The sequence below is a fragment of the Rana temporaria genome, chromosome 2 (assembly GCF_905171775.1).
Source record: "Rana temporaria chromosome 2, aRanTem1.1, whole genome shotgun sequence".
In the NCBI taxonomy this organism is placed as follows: Eukaryota; Metazoa; Chordata; class Amphibia; order Anura; family Ranidae; genus Rana; species Rana temporaria.
This window is the reverse complement of record NC_053490.1, coordinates 427807764-427824561: the sequence shown is the minus strand read 5'-3', so window position 1 is coordinate 427824561 and position 16798 is coordinate 427807764. Positions and strand designations below refer to the sequence as shown.

At 42.6% G+C, this 16798-nt stretch overlaps 1 protein-coding gene across 2 annotated transcripts in view; it reads right to left on the bottom strand.

Moving 5' to 3' along the window:
* The window catches only part of APOO (apolipoprotein O), a 114961-nt gene that overhangs the window by 70940 nt on the left and 27223 nt on the right, over positions 1-16798 (bottom strand). For both annotated transcript variants that reach the window (XM_040338263.1, XM_040338264.1), the window contains exon 2: positions 2894-3001. In XM_040338263.1, the coding sequence (XP_040194197.1) occupies positions 2894-3001 (108 nt within the window). The remainder of the gene's footprint in view (positions 1-2893; positions 3002-16798) is intronic.

The following is a 16798-nucleotide window of genomic DNA, read 5'->3' as shown; positions in this document are numbered from 1 at the left end:
TCAAAAGAAGGTAAATAAATCTACTCACAGATGTTCAGACTGATAAAGTGTATCAGAATTAAGCAATCGATAGGGAGGACCTCAGGAAAGATACAAATGCTTACGAGATATGGAGGCCGTGCCCTTTGGATCTTTGCTGAGGTCCTCCTTAGCCTAATAACAGCAAGCGGAGTTGACAAACCGATTGCTTGATTCTGATACGCTTTGTCAGTCTGAACATCTGTAAGTAGACTTATTTACATTCTTTTGAATAAAAGGTTTTGGAGACAATGTGCTAGGCTGGTGCGTCCTTCGTTCTTGTGTTTTTACAGTTGGTTTTAGGCATCCCCAGTCTAGAGGGCAAAAGGTTTAGTATCAGACCGCCACACACTTGCACAGGAGGTGTTATGTTTTACCCTTTCGTGACTAAGAGCCGGTTCACACTGGGGCGACACGACAGGCGGCTCAGCCGCCTGACGTGTTGCGTCCCATGCAATGCTATGGAACCGTTCTAATAGGAGCAACGCAAGTCACTCCGACTTAGAAAAAAGGTTCCTGTAGTATGTCGGGGGCGGCTCGGGGCGATCTGCATTGACTTCTATACAGAAGTCGTTTTGCGAATCGCCTCTCAAGTCGTCCTCAGGACGACTTGCAGAGTCGCCCCCGAAGTCGTGCCGCCTATGTGTGAACCGACTCTAAGGCCCCGTACACACGAGAGGATCTATCCGCTGGAATTTATCCGCGGATCACTTTCAGCGGATAGATCCGCTGGTGTGTACAACCCAGCGGATATTTATCCGTGGATATTTTTCGGGCCGATGGTTTTCCAGCGGATCAAAATTTCTTAGCATGCTAAGAAATCGATCCGCTGGAATCCAGTCCAGCGGATTGATCCGATGGTCTGTACAGACTCACCGGATCAATCCGTCCGAATCCATCCCTCGCATGCGTCGTAATGATTCGACGCATGCGTGGAAGTCCTTATATTACAGCGCCGCGCATGTCGCCGCGTCATCGCGGCGACATGTCACCGTGGAGGGAATTCCGCGCGGATTTTGATCTCATGGTTAGTACAACCATGAGATCAAAATCCGCCAGAGGATTTATCCGCGGAAAGGTCCTCCGGACCGTTTCCGCGGATAAATCCTCTCGTGTGTACTAGGCATAAGGCTATTTCTGACATTTGGAGTTTACAAAATAAAATCTGTATTTTTAGCTAGAAAATTACTTAGAACCCCTAAACATTTTTTAGCAGAGAATCTAGAGAATAAAATGGCGACTGTTGCAATATTTTATGTCACGCGGTATTTGTGCAGCGGTGTTTTAAACACAACTTTTTGGGCAAAATACATTTTCATGAATTAAAAAAAAAAATTTGTATAATGTGAAAGATGATGTTACGCTGAGTAAATATATACCAAACATGTCACACTTTATAATTGCACGCACTCGTGGAATGGCGACAAACTACGGTACCTAAAAATCTCCATAGGCGATGCTTTAATTTTTTTTTACGGTTACCAGGTTAGAGGTCTACGGCTAGAATTATTGCTCTCGCTCTGACGATCGCGGCGATACCTCACATGTGTGATTTGAACACCGTTTACATATATGGCCGCGACTTCCTTATGCGTTTTCTTTGCCCCCGGGGACGGGTATTTTTTTTTCTTATTTATTTTAATATAAAAAAAAAAAAAATTTGATCACTTTTATTGCTGTCACAAGGAATGTAAACATCCCTTATGACAGTAATAGGTGGTGACAGGTACTCTTTATGAAGGAATCGGGGGTCTAAAAGACCCCCAATCCCTCCTTTGCACTTCAAAGTATTCAGATCGCCAAAAACTGCGATTATGAACACTGTGTATTTTTTTTTAAACAGCGCCATTGGCAGCCGAGTAAACCGGAGGTGACGTTGCTTCTGTGTTTCCATTGAAGAGACTGGATCGAAGCCGTTCGCAGCTTCATTTCAGTCTCTCTCTAGACACTGGAGGCGACGGATCGTAGATCGGGTCTCCCAGTGGGACGGGAGGCCCTGTAAGAGCGGTGGGAGGGGGGGGGGATGTAGCATCGGTTGTTATCCCTGGAAAGCCAATCACCAGCTCTAAAAAATGATATTGGGATGATGCCTGCAGCCGCAGGCATCATCCTGGTATAACCCCCGAAAGTCGAGGCTGCATATGTGCGTATACTCGGCGGCAAGGGGTTAATGGGTCATTTGCTCAGCACCGCCACCATTCATTTAACGCCTTATTATTTTTTAAGGAATACAAGGCATTCTCTGATTGGACGTGGTGGAGATTGTGATGTCGGCATCCCACCTCTTCACCTTGTCCATTCAGAGAACAGCTGTGGTCAGTGTGCATGGGCAGCAGCTTGCACATAACCTGAACAATCCCTGGAAGATCATGGCTTACATTATATTATAATAGTGGCTAACTAACACAGTGATTGGCAGCATCCAAATTGGCCCCATCCGGTATAAATAATACATACTTACATTATGCCAAACTGGGGCCATTTTCAGTATGCAATACAAATAATTATATGGAGTTCAGATTTAACAGAATTAAACAAATATTCCCACATCAGCTCAGAGGATAGGCAGCGCACCTCAATTAAAAATCTATTGACATGTTTATGTGGTCCAGTCATATGACAGGACAAGGTACATGAGCTGTCATAGGATTATAACAATCAACATTAATATTGGATGTTGAAATGAATCAAGGAACATCCAATTGGATCCTGATTATGCCGACTATTCTTATTTTAGTTGTTTTTGCATTTTCACTGACTGAAAAGCAAACAAATGCCCATGTACACAAGTCCTAAAACAAGCTCTTGGCAGTACAACGATATTGTATTTACAAATGATGCCAACATCAATGCCTTGAAAGATGTCCATGCTTACCTCTTCCACTTTTAGGACTGTTTTAGGAGAAGTATTTTTTTCACTTTCTGCGTGCACACGAAAAGCCACAAAACCCAGACTGGCGGGGAAAGCTACGAATTTCACTGCCTGTGAAAAAAAGAGCTTCATCAGTACAAGCATATGAAAAAACAACTGTGTAATAGCTACAAAGATACCATTGTCCTCACCATACCACCCAACTTTCGGAGATGGAAATGAGGGACATCCATTACCAAAAAGTATGTAGGTATAGGACACACCCACTGCCACGCCTCCCTTAAAGGAGAATTGTACAAAAAAATGGTCTACTCTAAACCCAGAAGTCTTTTTTTACCACTACTATTCCTTTATATTGGCTTTTGACATATACAAATGCAGCAATTTAGAGATTAGATGAAAGGTTTAGCACTGACAAATAAATAGTGCTTTTTCTATACAAATATATAGATCAGACCAAAATGAGGGACAAATGAGGAGGAAAAAGGGACTTTGTTGCAAATCAGGGAAGTCCCTTGAAGTCAGGGACAGTTGGGAGCTATGTCCTTATATATGTCCATGGGCAGTAGGGCTTTCTGTGTGCTACCAGTACACTGGCCAAGCTGTCAGACAGTTCTCAGTCTCTGCCAGTGATCAGGAGGTGACCACGCTCAGTCACAGGGGTCGGGCGATCCTTCTCTCCTCCTGGGCGAAAAGACATTCCCTTTTAGCACCAGAGCTCATGGGTAACGCTAAACTGATGACCTGTAGGGGCTTTTATAATCATCACTTATGGAAAATATAGGGAATGGACGATGTTTCACAGGTACATGCGATTTTAATGCTTGATATGTTGGGTATCAATTTACTTGGTGCAACTTCATCCTTTATACGATACAAAAAAATGGGTAAACTATTGTGTTTGTGTGCCCTGTTAACTTTTAAGTGTTTTTTTTACTGAAATTTTGCAGTTTATAAACAGTTGTGCACATCGGAAGCCTCCCACCCCTCCGGTGTCACATTTGGCAGATACCTGTCTCTGTCTAAGACAGGTATTTGCACCCACTTCCGGGAGTCCACTCTGCGGGGACCTGCGGGTAGTGCATCACTATCCCCCCCTCCTTGTGTTCTGGGAAACACATGGCTCCCAGAACACAGCGGGGACCAGTGAGCAAGGCGCAGTGCGACTCGCGCATGCGCCGTTGGGAACCGGGCAATGCTTCACTTCCTGGTTCCCTCACCGATGATGGCGGTGGGGGCAGCAGAGTGACGAGCGATTGCTCGTCTTCTGTTGCCGACGTCGCTGGACTCCAGGACAGGTAAGTGTCCTAATATTAAAAGTCAGCAGCTGAAGTATTTGTAGCTGCTGGCTTTTAATATTTTTTTACGGCGGAGCTCCGCTTTAAGTAGATATCAGAACTAAAAATTTTAACCATTTCAATACCAGACACTTTCGCCCCTTCCTGTCCAGGACAATTTTCAGCTTTCAGCGATGTCACATTTTGAATGACAATTGTGCGATCATGCAACACTGTACCCAAACAAAATTTTTATCATTTTCTTACCACAAATAGAGCTTTATTTTTGTGGTATTTGATCACTGCTGGGGTTTTATTTTTTGGTAAACAAACTAAAAAAGACCAACATTTGCCCTCTTGGGTGCGAGGCCGAGACAACCACCGGAAACAGAGAGCCAGATAAAGATGGATGTCCATGATCGCGAGCCCCCCCCCCCTTTCCCCCCCCCCCCCCACCCCCGCTCTTCCAACTACCCCTCTATTTTCACCTCGCTGGTCTGCTTACTTGAGCAGTTCCCGCAATCTTTCTTCTTTTTTCCTAACTCATTTCGCTCTTGGAAAACGGAAAAGGAATGGGAGGCTGAGCCACGGTTGCATACTGTAATGTTTAGGCTATACCACTTGAATTTATATGCATGTACGCTGATTACAGCTGTTGTTTCGTTGTTGATGTGGTTCATGTGGACCAGCCTCGTATGATGTGTAAATAAAAAATTAAAAAAAAAAAAAAAAAAAGACCAACATTTAAAAAAATAAATAAAAAATTGTTTTATTTTCTGCCATAAAAAAGTTTTTCCCCTTCACTGACGGACATTGATGAGTTGGCACTGATATGTAGAATTCATGGGCACTGATATGTAGAATTCATGGGCACTGATATGTAGAATTCATGGGCACTGATATGTAGAATTCATGGGAACTGATAGACACCAATAGGCGGCACTGATGGGCACTGACAGGTGGCTGTGATAGGCAATGACCGGCGGCTGTGATGGGCAGCACTGATGATGGGGTACTGATTAGTTACTGACAGGTGTTACTACTGGGCACTGATTGGCACTGTAATGGGCACTGATTGGCACTGTGGTGGGCACTGGCAGACTATTATAGCTTTATTATTGCTGGGCACTGATTGGTAGCTGATTGGCAGATCTGAGGGGGCTGTGCTGATAATCAGCACAGACCCCCCCCTCTGACAGCGAGAGCCGCTGATCAACTTCCTGGTTAATGCGATGACCAGCTGTGATTGGTCACAGCTGATCACATGGTAAGAAGCCTCTGACACAGGCTCCTTATCACGATCAGAGATGCGGCGTGTCCCACGGGCACACACCAGCATGTTATCCTGCTGGACATCATATGATGCCCAGTCAGGATAACAGAACCACTTTGCGGCCATCAATCTGCTATAGGCCAGGCGGAAAGTGGTTAACCATGTAAACCAAAAATTTGACTCAAGTGGTTAGGTGGATGTGAAGAACTGATGTAAAAACTGATGAATAACTGATCCTTAATGGTCACTTTGTATTTATCTGTTCAGTAAATTTAGTCCAGGTTCACACTGTAGTGAACACAGACATCGCAATGTGCTTCGAACCTGCACTGCGGTGCCGATCACATGCAACAGTTGTATGGCTGAACTCGCATTGGATTCGCACAAAAAAAGATGCAGGGACTTTTTTCCCCCCGCACTGGAATCGGATCGGATCTGTGAACTGATCTGGGGGTGTCATTAACATTGTATTGACACCCACAGAGGTTCGCAGACGGCAGTGTGAACTCCCCACGGGAGAGATGAGATGCGGGAACCGGCGCTGGTTCCCAAATCGCTACAGTGTGAACATGGGCTTAAATACAACAATAAACAATTCAACCTGTTTAGAACAAATGAATATCAGATCATCAATATAACAAAAATGTAATTCGATGAATGGAGGAAATAGGTTGCCAACCCCAAAGAGAAGTGTACATTCACACCATCATATACATATTGGCCAGTGAGGGGGAAAAATGTACCCTGGGAAACCAATTTGTCAACAAGTTACTTTTATACACAGAATAATAAAAAGAGGAATTGGTTGTAGTTTACTGGTAACTATAATTGTGGCAACAGTAGGTGTCCTTGTTGTTTGCACATACTGAGAGGTGAGAGAATTTGTTATATTTAGAGATCTAATATAAAAACACATATGTTTGGTTTAGGACAGAGCTCTCACATATTGGCTGGACCATATATACAGGAAAGTTTCTGACCATTAGAAACCATGAATAAAACACTTTAAAGGGGTTGTAAAGGTTTGTTTTTTTATTTTCTAAATAGGTTCCTTTAACTGCTTGCCGACCAGCCGCCGCAGTTATACAGCGGCAGGTCGGCTCTGCTGGGCGAGAGCACGTAGCTATACGTCACCTCGTCGAGCAGCCAATAGGGGCGCGTTCATTAAAATGTATGAACATCGATTTGTCATTTCCCCATGTCAGTCAACCCCCCCTTCAGTTAGAACACACCCAGGGAACATGATTAACCCCTTCCTCGCCCCCTAGTGTTAACCCCTTCACTGCCAGTGGCATTTTTACAGTAATCAATGCATTTTTATAGCACTGATCGCTATAAAAATGCCAATGGTCCCAAAAATGTGTCAAAAGTGTCCGAAGTGTTCCACCATAATGTCGCAGTACCGATAAAAATCGCTGATCGCCGCCATTACTAGTAAAAAAAAAAAAGATATTAAGAAAAATGCCATAAAACTATCCCCTATTTTGTAAACGCTATATTTTTTGCGCAAACCAATCAAGCGCTTATTGCGATTTTGTTTTACGAAAAATATGTAGACGAATACGTATCGGCCTAAACTGAGGGAAAAAAACGTTTTTTTTATATATTTTTGGGGGATATTTATTATAGCAAAAAGTAAAAAATATTCATAACTTGCTTCTGAGCATGCGTGTTTTTCCCCCCAGCATTAAAGCGTACACACGACCATTTTTCACAACAAGAAAAACGACAAAAAGAATAGAGCATGTTCTAAATTTTTAATGCCCATTTTTCTCGACGAGAAAAATGCTCTGGAGCCTACACACAACCGTTTTTAAAGACCAATTCAAAAAAATGCCATTTTTCTCGTCATGAAAAACGGTCATGTGTACGCGGCTTGAGTCTGTTGGGATATGTCTCTACCAACTATGCACATCTAGACTTTGCAATATTTGCTCACTCACTGCAGAACTGCTTAAGTTCAGTTAAATTTGATGGTGACTGTTTGTGGACTGCAGTCTTCAAGTAATTCCACAGATTTTCAATGGAGTTTAAAGGGGCTGTAAAGGTTCGTGTTTTATTTTCTAAATAGGTTCCTTTAAGCTAGTGCATTGTTGGTTCACTTACCTTTTCCTTAGATTTCCCTTCTAAATGTTTTTTTTCTTTGTTTTCTTTGTCTGAATTTCTCACTTCCTGTTCCTCCTCAGTAATGTGTTCAGTAAGCTGTTCTAAATGACTTTCCACCGCTCGGATGATGGTGGAAAGCTTACTGAGGAGAAACAGGAAGTGAGAAATTCAAACAAAGAAAAAAAACATTTAGAAGGGAAATCGAAGCAAAAGGTAAGTGAACCAACAATGCACTAGCTTAAAGGAACCAATTTAGAAAATAAAAGACAAATCTTTACAACCCCTTTAAGTCTAGACTCTGACTAGGCCATGCAAAAACATTCACCTTTTTTCTCCTTCAACCACTGTGCGGTAATTTTTGCTGTGTGCTTCCTTCTCCGCCAAGTTCAGTCTGGCAAACAGGATGTAAACTGTCTAGTGACGGCTCACATTCCTTTCAGTCTATGCAGTGCTTACTGCATTAGTACTACCTTCTAAAAAGCCTGGCAAACGCAGGGGTAACAGCTGTTCTCCTCCCTCTCACTCTAGGCTGGGTAAGGAGGCAAAACTGGGCAGAGGCTGCCAGAGCAGCAAACTGCTGCTAAACTCTCCTGAACTGTATGCCATGTCTGGCACAGACACAGCACAGAAAACAGTGCCCTTTTTGTTAATTAGGAATAGCATATGCTTGGCTTTTTAAGTTTGGAAGGGGTGCAAGCTTTATGCTTGCGACACGCTTTGTTAATTCCGCACATTGAATCTTTTCCTCCTAGTCAGGGGAGAATAATGTAACAAAAAAAGAAAAAAAGATAAAATTGCTTGATCTAGGCTAGTGTCATGGTCAAAGTTCACAGACAGGGTAAAGGGTCACTCTTGTTTCTTGGCCTTGCTACGAGTACAAACACTTATGTGATATTGCTGCAAACATCAGGGGTAGGGGATTTCAATTTTAGGTAATTTTTTTGGCTGGTGGGTCTTGGTAATGGCAAGAAATTTACAGCTAAAAAAAAAAAAAAAAAAAAGAGAATGATTTACTATTTTGGCACACTTTTTATTTGATAATAAAGCAGAATCAGGAAACATCCATTACCATGCATCAACAAATGAAGATCCAATTGGTTTTTGGAACAAAAAAAAAAAAAGGTACACCTGGATACACAAAGTAGTTGATATGTCCAGTTTTACCAACACACAGGACCGCCATCAGGGGGGGTACAGGCAGTACACCTGTAAGGGGCCCGGATGGCACTCCCCCCTTTTTTTTTGCTTGTCAGCACCCAAAGCCCCCGACCTCTAAGGGGCCCGGTGGTCCCCAGGGGCCCAGATGGCATCCCCCTTTTCTTTCCGTCAGCACCCAAAGCCCCCCGACCTCTAAGGGGCCCGTTTTCTTTTTGTTCGTCAGCTCCCAAAGCCCCCCGAACGTAATTCTCAATTATAGCTTCTCAATTCACGGAAGCCCCCACATTCTCAATTCGTGGTGCCACCCCCCCGCTTTTTAACTTGCGTCACCCCCCGCTTCTAACTTCTAAACTTGCAACACTTCTACCCGCTTCTCAATTTGCGGCAGCAGCGCCCCCCCCGTTTTCTGCTCCAGGGGGCCCATGCCCAAAAATTCCTGACGGTGGCCCTGCCAACACATACCAAAGTTGCAAAACTGGATTTAGTTGTTAAGATCTGTTTTACCTTCTGCCATGAAAAGGTAAAAATGAGCCATGCAGGTTTCTTTCATGTGACTGTTTACTCGACACACGTTATCTTGTCCCATAACACACCAATCTGTTTAGGTGTGAACATGCCCTAACTGTACATGTACTAAAACTGAATCAATCAAGTCAGGGAATAAGGCAGTAATTAGTATTGTACATGATGACTGTTCATTTGAAAGTTCTACCCCTCAAATTTAGCCAAACCTGTTGGGCAGACTCTCCATCTGTGGCCAGACAAGGATCTCAACTAGGGCCGAAACAACTATTAGATTATGAAATTAATTGATTACCATTTTCATATTCGATTAATCGGCCAGTAACGTAATGGGGTTAAAAAAAAACTAAAATTGGCCTTTTATAGTACAAAAAGAGAAAATCGCTACTGTAAATATTACTTTCACTGTCCCACAGAAAAAAAAATGAACCCCTTACAGTAGCAATTATTTGCTCTTTTTGTACTAATTTTAGTTTTTTTAACCCCCATTATGTTACTAAACATCTCAGGCCCGGGGTCACACCTTTGTGTTTTTTGGTGCTTTTTGCAGAAACACTACAGGTCATTTACATGGTTTCCTATGGGACACGTTCACATCCAGGATTTTTTTCAGCTGCTGCGTATTTGGAAAGGGCGAGGACTTTTTTTTAATGCAAAATGGTGCCATTTTGTTTTTTCGGTTCAATATACTTCAATGGAGAAGCTGCAGAAAAGCATGTAATGTGTTTTTGGGGCAATTTGTGTTTTTTAATCTGCCCAACAACAAATTGGGCAAAAAAAAAAAAAAATGCAAATCACCGCAAAATTATTATTTTTTTTTTTTTTTTTTAACGTCATTAACCGATTAATCAAAACAATAAATCGGCCAACTAATCGATTATGAAAATAATCGTTCGTTGCAGCCCTAATCTCAACACTCATAAAGCAGCCTTCCTCAACCGTTTTACCTATGAGTATTTTTTAGGTGTCAGAACCCCAGCTAAAACACATTTATTGTAAAAAGAAAAAAAATGTATCTCGCGCCAAATGTGCAATTAAACAAAGAATTAAACTAAATATGAGCGGCACCTCAAAAAAACAGTGGATACCACTGCTGCAAAGTGGATTAAAAAAAACGGGTGAGTGCTCTAATAGCTATTAAATGAAAATAATAACTATAATCAAAAATAAATTAATAAATAAATGAACAGCAAGTGAAACACCAGCCTATCTAATCTAACCTAAATATCTAAAAAAAACACGTTAACATCTAGTCCCCATCGTGACAGGTGCCAGCCCTGAACGTCTTGGGAGTGGGTGGACATGGTCTTCTGGCTTAGTCTGCCTGCTCTCATGGGGTCTCCCTTCGGGGGAGCCCCACCTAGTACTGGGAGGGTTCTGTTTCGGCAGTCCCTCCGAGGAAGTTAGGTCCGTGTCGGCTTCGGTTGCTCGGACCACAGTACCTCAGTCCCCGTCTGGAGCCTAACGCCCCGGGGGATCAGGGTTTTTGGGTCCCTTCTTCACAGGAGGACCACTTGACGTTGCACCCGTCTGCACGTTTTTGTGAACACTCTTTATGTGTGTGCACATTTTTTCTGCACCGGGTGGAGTTTTTTGGGTGTGTTCACACGCCATAGGCTTTTCAAAAGAAAAAAAAAGGGTCAACTACTTGTGGTAAGCTGCCACCTTTTGAGCGCTTTTGTGGGTGTCCTTATTAGAGTCGGTGAAGGTGGACCATTAACAGCTTTTATCACTGGATATTATTTCACTGGATGTTCGTGGCAATTGTGGTGGATATTGCAGTACACTACAGTTCTATGGACCCATAGCAGCACATGAATCTATTGAATTTATGTTATTGTGATTATTTATGGAATATTGTTATTATATTCATTTATTTATTACTTAATGATCACCAATTATCAAGTTTATCTATTAGGCACCTGTCACGATGGGGACTAGATGTTAACGTGTTTTTTTTTAGATATTTAGGTTATATTAGGTAGGCTGGTGTTTCACTTGCTGTTCATTTATTTATTAATCTATTTTTGATTATAGTGATTATTTTACTTAATAGCACACTCACCCGTTTTTTTTAAAACACATTTATTGGAGGTTAGTGTGAAGAATAGAAGATCAATCAGCCACAGCTCAAAGAAACCCTATGAAATTCTGGAGGAATCCCAACGTTCATTGGAAACCTTTAAGAATTGCTGACCTAAAACCAGGCCTCCGAAGGCCAAACACTGAACAGGAGCTATATTCAGCATACACAAAGAAAAGTATGTTTGGCAAAATGAACAATACTCATTTCAATGCTATATACAGTATGTCACCTCCAATTCTGGAGCATTATTTTGAGTTGAACTTGAACTTTTTGTAGAAGAGAAGAAATGTTTTGTTTGGAGAAAGCAGCAGTTAAGAAAATATATTTGTTCCACGGCATACTGCTGGATATCTCAGTGCCGGGCCGGAGCAGTGCCAAGGCAACTTCCTAAAATCCATTCCTCTGCTTAAAGCTGTAGAGAATATCTCACCACTCGGTAATGAAAACACTCTGGATTATTGAAGGAGACCAAACAAATATATATATTGGGGTTTTGTAACTCAGTGGTAGTGCCAAAACAGTGAGTTTACTCCACAATAGAAATAGTTTTCAGGGCTATTCCTGCCCACTTGTAAATAATGTCAAAAGTTCCAACAGGCATGTCTTCTCCCCATCAATGAAAAAAAAACATAAAATTCAGCCTCCTGGCTCTTCTTGGCAGCTCTCCTGCACTGAGTAGTACCTCTTGGTCAGGGGTCAAGTCCTGGGGAAAAAAGTGTGGGAACTCCCACCCAAGATCCTCTCCCCCACCAAAAAAAAAAATTATACGCTCATATGCATAATTACTAAACCGCATGTTTTTTTTTCGATCCACTGTACCTTAGTATATTTATGTTACTGGCCGCTTCCTGTATATGGATTCATCGAGTAGTGTGCGGGTATTCCGTCACTTCCTCGATGCCGCAATGTCTCCTGGGAGCTTTTGTCATTGTTCCCAGGAGACATTGCGGAGGTCGGCCGCGAGTTATCGCGGGATTTAGAAAGAAGGAAGACTCGAGCTGGGCCGCTTAGTGAAGGATTGGCTCGGGCGGCTCGGCTGCTCTAGTCCTGCAAAGGGAACTAAGTTCCTATTGTGAAAAAGTGCAGGAACTCCGTTTCCACGCGTTCCCGCAGGACTTGAGCCCTGCTCTTGGTCCTCCTGACCTTCAAACACGTCCCAGTGTTCGTAGAGATGCTGCACCTCAGCTTTACATCTTTCCCTGCAGCTTCCCAGCTGCTCTGTCTTTCATGGACTCTCCCTCAGGCTTGGGCCTTGGTCTGTCCTGACCTGGACGGTATGGTGCACACCAGCACCTCTGACTGCTCTTCCCTTCACACACTGGACCCCTCGGCAGGGTGGGGCCCTGAGCTCTAACTATGGTTCTCATATAAAAACGTCTTACATAATCTGGCGTAAACCACCATCTTAACCACTAGACTACCGTTACCGGCTAGTAAAACAGCCAATTAAACTGATCTAACAGACCCCTGATTTCTCCAGAGAAAGTTCCTGTCATGGCCCATGCCATCACAAGGGATGTTTCTCAGCGCTTTCAATAGCAATAAACTTGATAGAAAAAGCAAAAAGACAGTGTAAAAAAATGTAAATAAAAAAAAAAATGATAAAGAAAAAAAATATTAAAGTGCCCCCATGCCACCTCATTTCTTTTAAATAAAAAAATAACAAACATTCTTTTGCACAGAGCAGCCCCAATCCTCTTCTTCTGGGGTGCCCCACCGGCGCTCAGGCCCTCTCTTTTTCATCGGGTGCCCCCACAGAAAACCTCTCTCCATGGGGGCTCCTGAGTCCCGCTGCTGCGTCCATTGATACAGACAGCAGGACTCGACCCCACCCACTGCTTCCGTGTCACTGGATTTGATTGACAGCAGCAGGAGCCAATGGCTCCCTCTGCTATCAATCTGTTCAATGAGAGAGACAGTAGTTAAAGCCGCTGCGCTCGTGCACATTGCTGAATCGGGTTTAGGTAAGACAGAAGATTTTTCACCTTAAAGCGGGAGTTCACCCATTTGTAAAAAAAAAAAATTTCTCCCCTTAGCTTCCTGCTCGTTCGGTCTAGGGGAATCGGCTATTTGTATTAAAATATGAGCAGTACTTATCCGTTTTCGAGCTGCATCTTCTTCCGTCGCTTCCGGGTATGGGTCTTCGGGAGCGGGCGTTCCTTCTTGATTGACAGGCTTCCGACGGTCGCATCCATCGCGTCACTCGTAGCCGAAAGAAGCCGAACATCGGTGCGGCTCTATACTGCGCCTGCGCACCGACGTTCGGCTTCTTTCGGAAAATCGTGACGCGATGGATGCGACCGTCGGAAGCCTCTCGGAAGCCTGTCAATCAAGAAGGAACGCCCATTCCCGAAGCCCATACCCGGAAGCGACGGAGAGGATGCATCTCGTAAACGGGTAAGTACTGCACATATTTTAAAATAAATAGCCGATTCCCCTAGTAAAAACGAGCAGGAATCTAAGGGGGAAAAGTGCCCTCTAAGGGTGAACCCCCGCTTTAATGCATGGAATGCATGCATAGAAGGTGAAAAACCTTGAGGCTTTACAAGCACTTTAACTTTAAACTAGTAACCTGGAAAGGCTTTTAAAGTGTTGTCTATGGATAATTTAATGTATCATAGTTTGTCGTGATTCCACGGGCAAGCACAATTTTATAGAGTGACATATGGTATCTAATTACCATATATACTTGAGTATAAACCAACCCCAATTTAAGCCGAGGCACCTAATTTTACCACAAAAAAACTGTGAAAACGTATTGACTCGAGTATAAGCCTAGGGTGTCCATCTGCATGCCTAACTGTGTCCATGCCTCATTGTGCTCATGACTAGACTAACGTTTAACATGGGAGTCTATGAAAGGGGTGTCTGGATTTGAAAAAGCCTTAGGTCCCCCAGACAACAAATTTTGCACACGTGTAGAGGAGAAATGGGGCTACATGTGTGCCAAGTTCCGGGTCCAGGGGACCTACGACCAGCCGGTACAGGGTCCCCAAAGTCACCAGAATAATGACCGTTTATAACATGGGAGTCTATGGAAGGGGTGTCCGGCTTTGAAAAATCGATGCTTCCCAGCCTTAGGTCCCCCAGACAACAAACTTTGCACACTTGTAGAGGAAGAGTGGAGCTACATGTGTTTGTGGGGTCCGGGGGACCTACAGTCGGCCGGTACCAGGTCCCCAAAGTCTGGGAGATCAGGCGCAAAAAGGTGACTCGAGTATAAGCCGAGGGGGGCATTTTCAGCACAAAACAATGTGCTGAAAAACTCGGCTTATACTCGAGAATATACGGTACTCAGGCGTAACATCATCTTTTATATTGTATCAAAAATTGGTTTGCATGAACTAAAATTCATGTGTATTTTTTCCTGAAAATTTGCATCTGACAACTGCACACATTTTGTGTAAATATCGTGCAAACAAAGACCATTTTATTCTCCAGGGTCTTTGCTTTCAGAAAACAAATAATGCTTGGGGGTTTTAAGTGATTTTCTAGTTTTCTAGAAATAGGTTGGGCAGCAATTGGCTTATGGCCCTGTAATCGATTTTTCATTAAATACTTTCTTAGGGCCAGTTCACACCACCATTTCTGCGTTTCAGGACCATTTCTGTGTGACCATTTGTCTCCTTTTTTTTAAAAAAAATTTTTTGATGCGTTCCTGTTCGTTTTAATGATTTCCAGTGCATTTTTACCCCCTTTTTTCTCTTCATCGCAGGCATAATGAACTAGTATGCATCACATACTAGTTCATTATGAAATACCACCATAGAACGAAGCTGTTGCAGCGGTCCCCGCACACTGCTGAGACGGCTGACAGTTACTTCCGGGTTCGCAGGCTCCAGTGCTGTGATTGGCCAGAGGAATAATGACGTCACTCCTGTGAGAGCCGCCAATCACGGCATGGATTCGGAAGGAACGGCACACCCGTGGGCGTTCCTTTCAGAGCGCATGTGTAAAGTCCTTTTAGCAAATGAAAACGCACAGCAAACCTAGTAAAGTGCTGAGCTCTGCCACACTATAAGCTTTTTTCATTTTAGGCTTTGACAACGTTCTATAATGCTATCCAGAGGTTGGTCACTGGGTACGCTGGGTGACTTAGAAAAGCTAGGTTTTAGACAAAATGACAGAGCTCAGAAGCATTGCACAAAATGAATACTCTTTTAGTCAAAATAATACGGTTACAGCTGGTATGTGCTACATCAAATTCTTAGATAGGACACAGGCAGTAGAATAAATCAACACGAGTAAAAACATTCTGAACCTCAAGGTTACTGTCTAGCCACAAACTGTAAAATAGCTGGTATCATGTTATGGGTATGCAATGTCTTTAAATACCTTCCCATCTGTGTCTGACGGGATTACAGAGTAGACTAGTTTTATAGCCATGTATGAAGTTTGAATTTATCAATGCTTTTTAAAATGAGTGACTTCCTAAAAAACGACTTTTTACTTTATAAAACATTCTGCCAACAGTTTTTCAGATGACCATGTCGGTGGATTACCTATTGGCAAAAACACCAAAAACTGTGACCTCATACTTTGGGTTATTGCAGTGTTTACCTTATAATAATATTTTATTATTTTCACTTTTTTAAATTGCTTGCTCTTTCACATTGCTCTTTTATTAAAAACTAAGTTTAATTTCACAAAAAAATAGCTTATTCAGTCAAGGGGCTCCAGTCGGTAAATAAAAACTGAGCTCTGAGAAATGTTAATTAGAGCTGGTCATACGTGGCTCAATAAAAAAAGAAAAAAGCTGAGCCAATTTCCCATTCCAGACATTCAGGCTCGGTTCACACAGCCACTACTTGGGATCCAACTTGTGAGACCTCAAGTCGCGTGACATGTGAGATCCTGTGTTAGTCAATGAGAGATGTCTTGATTAACACTTCTGAAGTCTCTCCGACTTTAGAAAAGGTTCTTGTACTACTTTAAGGTGACTTCTATTCTATACTTTGATCAAAGCAGTACTCAAGTCGCCTGGCAAAGTCGCACTGTAGGTCGCAGCAGTGTGAACCGAGCCTTAAAGGGGTTGTAAATCCTCGTATTTTTTCACCTTAACCACTTAAGCCCCGGACCATTATGCAGCTAAAGGACCAGGGCCCTTTTTGCGATTCGGCACTGCGTCGCTTTAACTGACAATTGCGCGGTTGTGCAAAGTGGCTCCCAAACAAATGTCCTTTTTCTTTCCCCACATATAGAGCTTTCTTTTGGTGGTATTTGATCACCTCTGCGGTTTTTATTTTTTGCGCTATAAAACAGAAATAGAGCGACAATTTTGAAAAAAAAAAAATCGATATTTTTTACTTTTTGCTATAATAAATATCCCCCAAAAATATATATATAAAAAAAAAAATGTTCCTCAGTTTAGGCCGATACGTATTCTTCTACATATTTTTGGTAGAAAAAAAATAAATCGCAATAAGCGTTTATGGATTGGTTTGCGCAAAAGTTATAGCGTCTACAAAATAGGGGATAGTTTTATG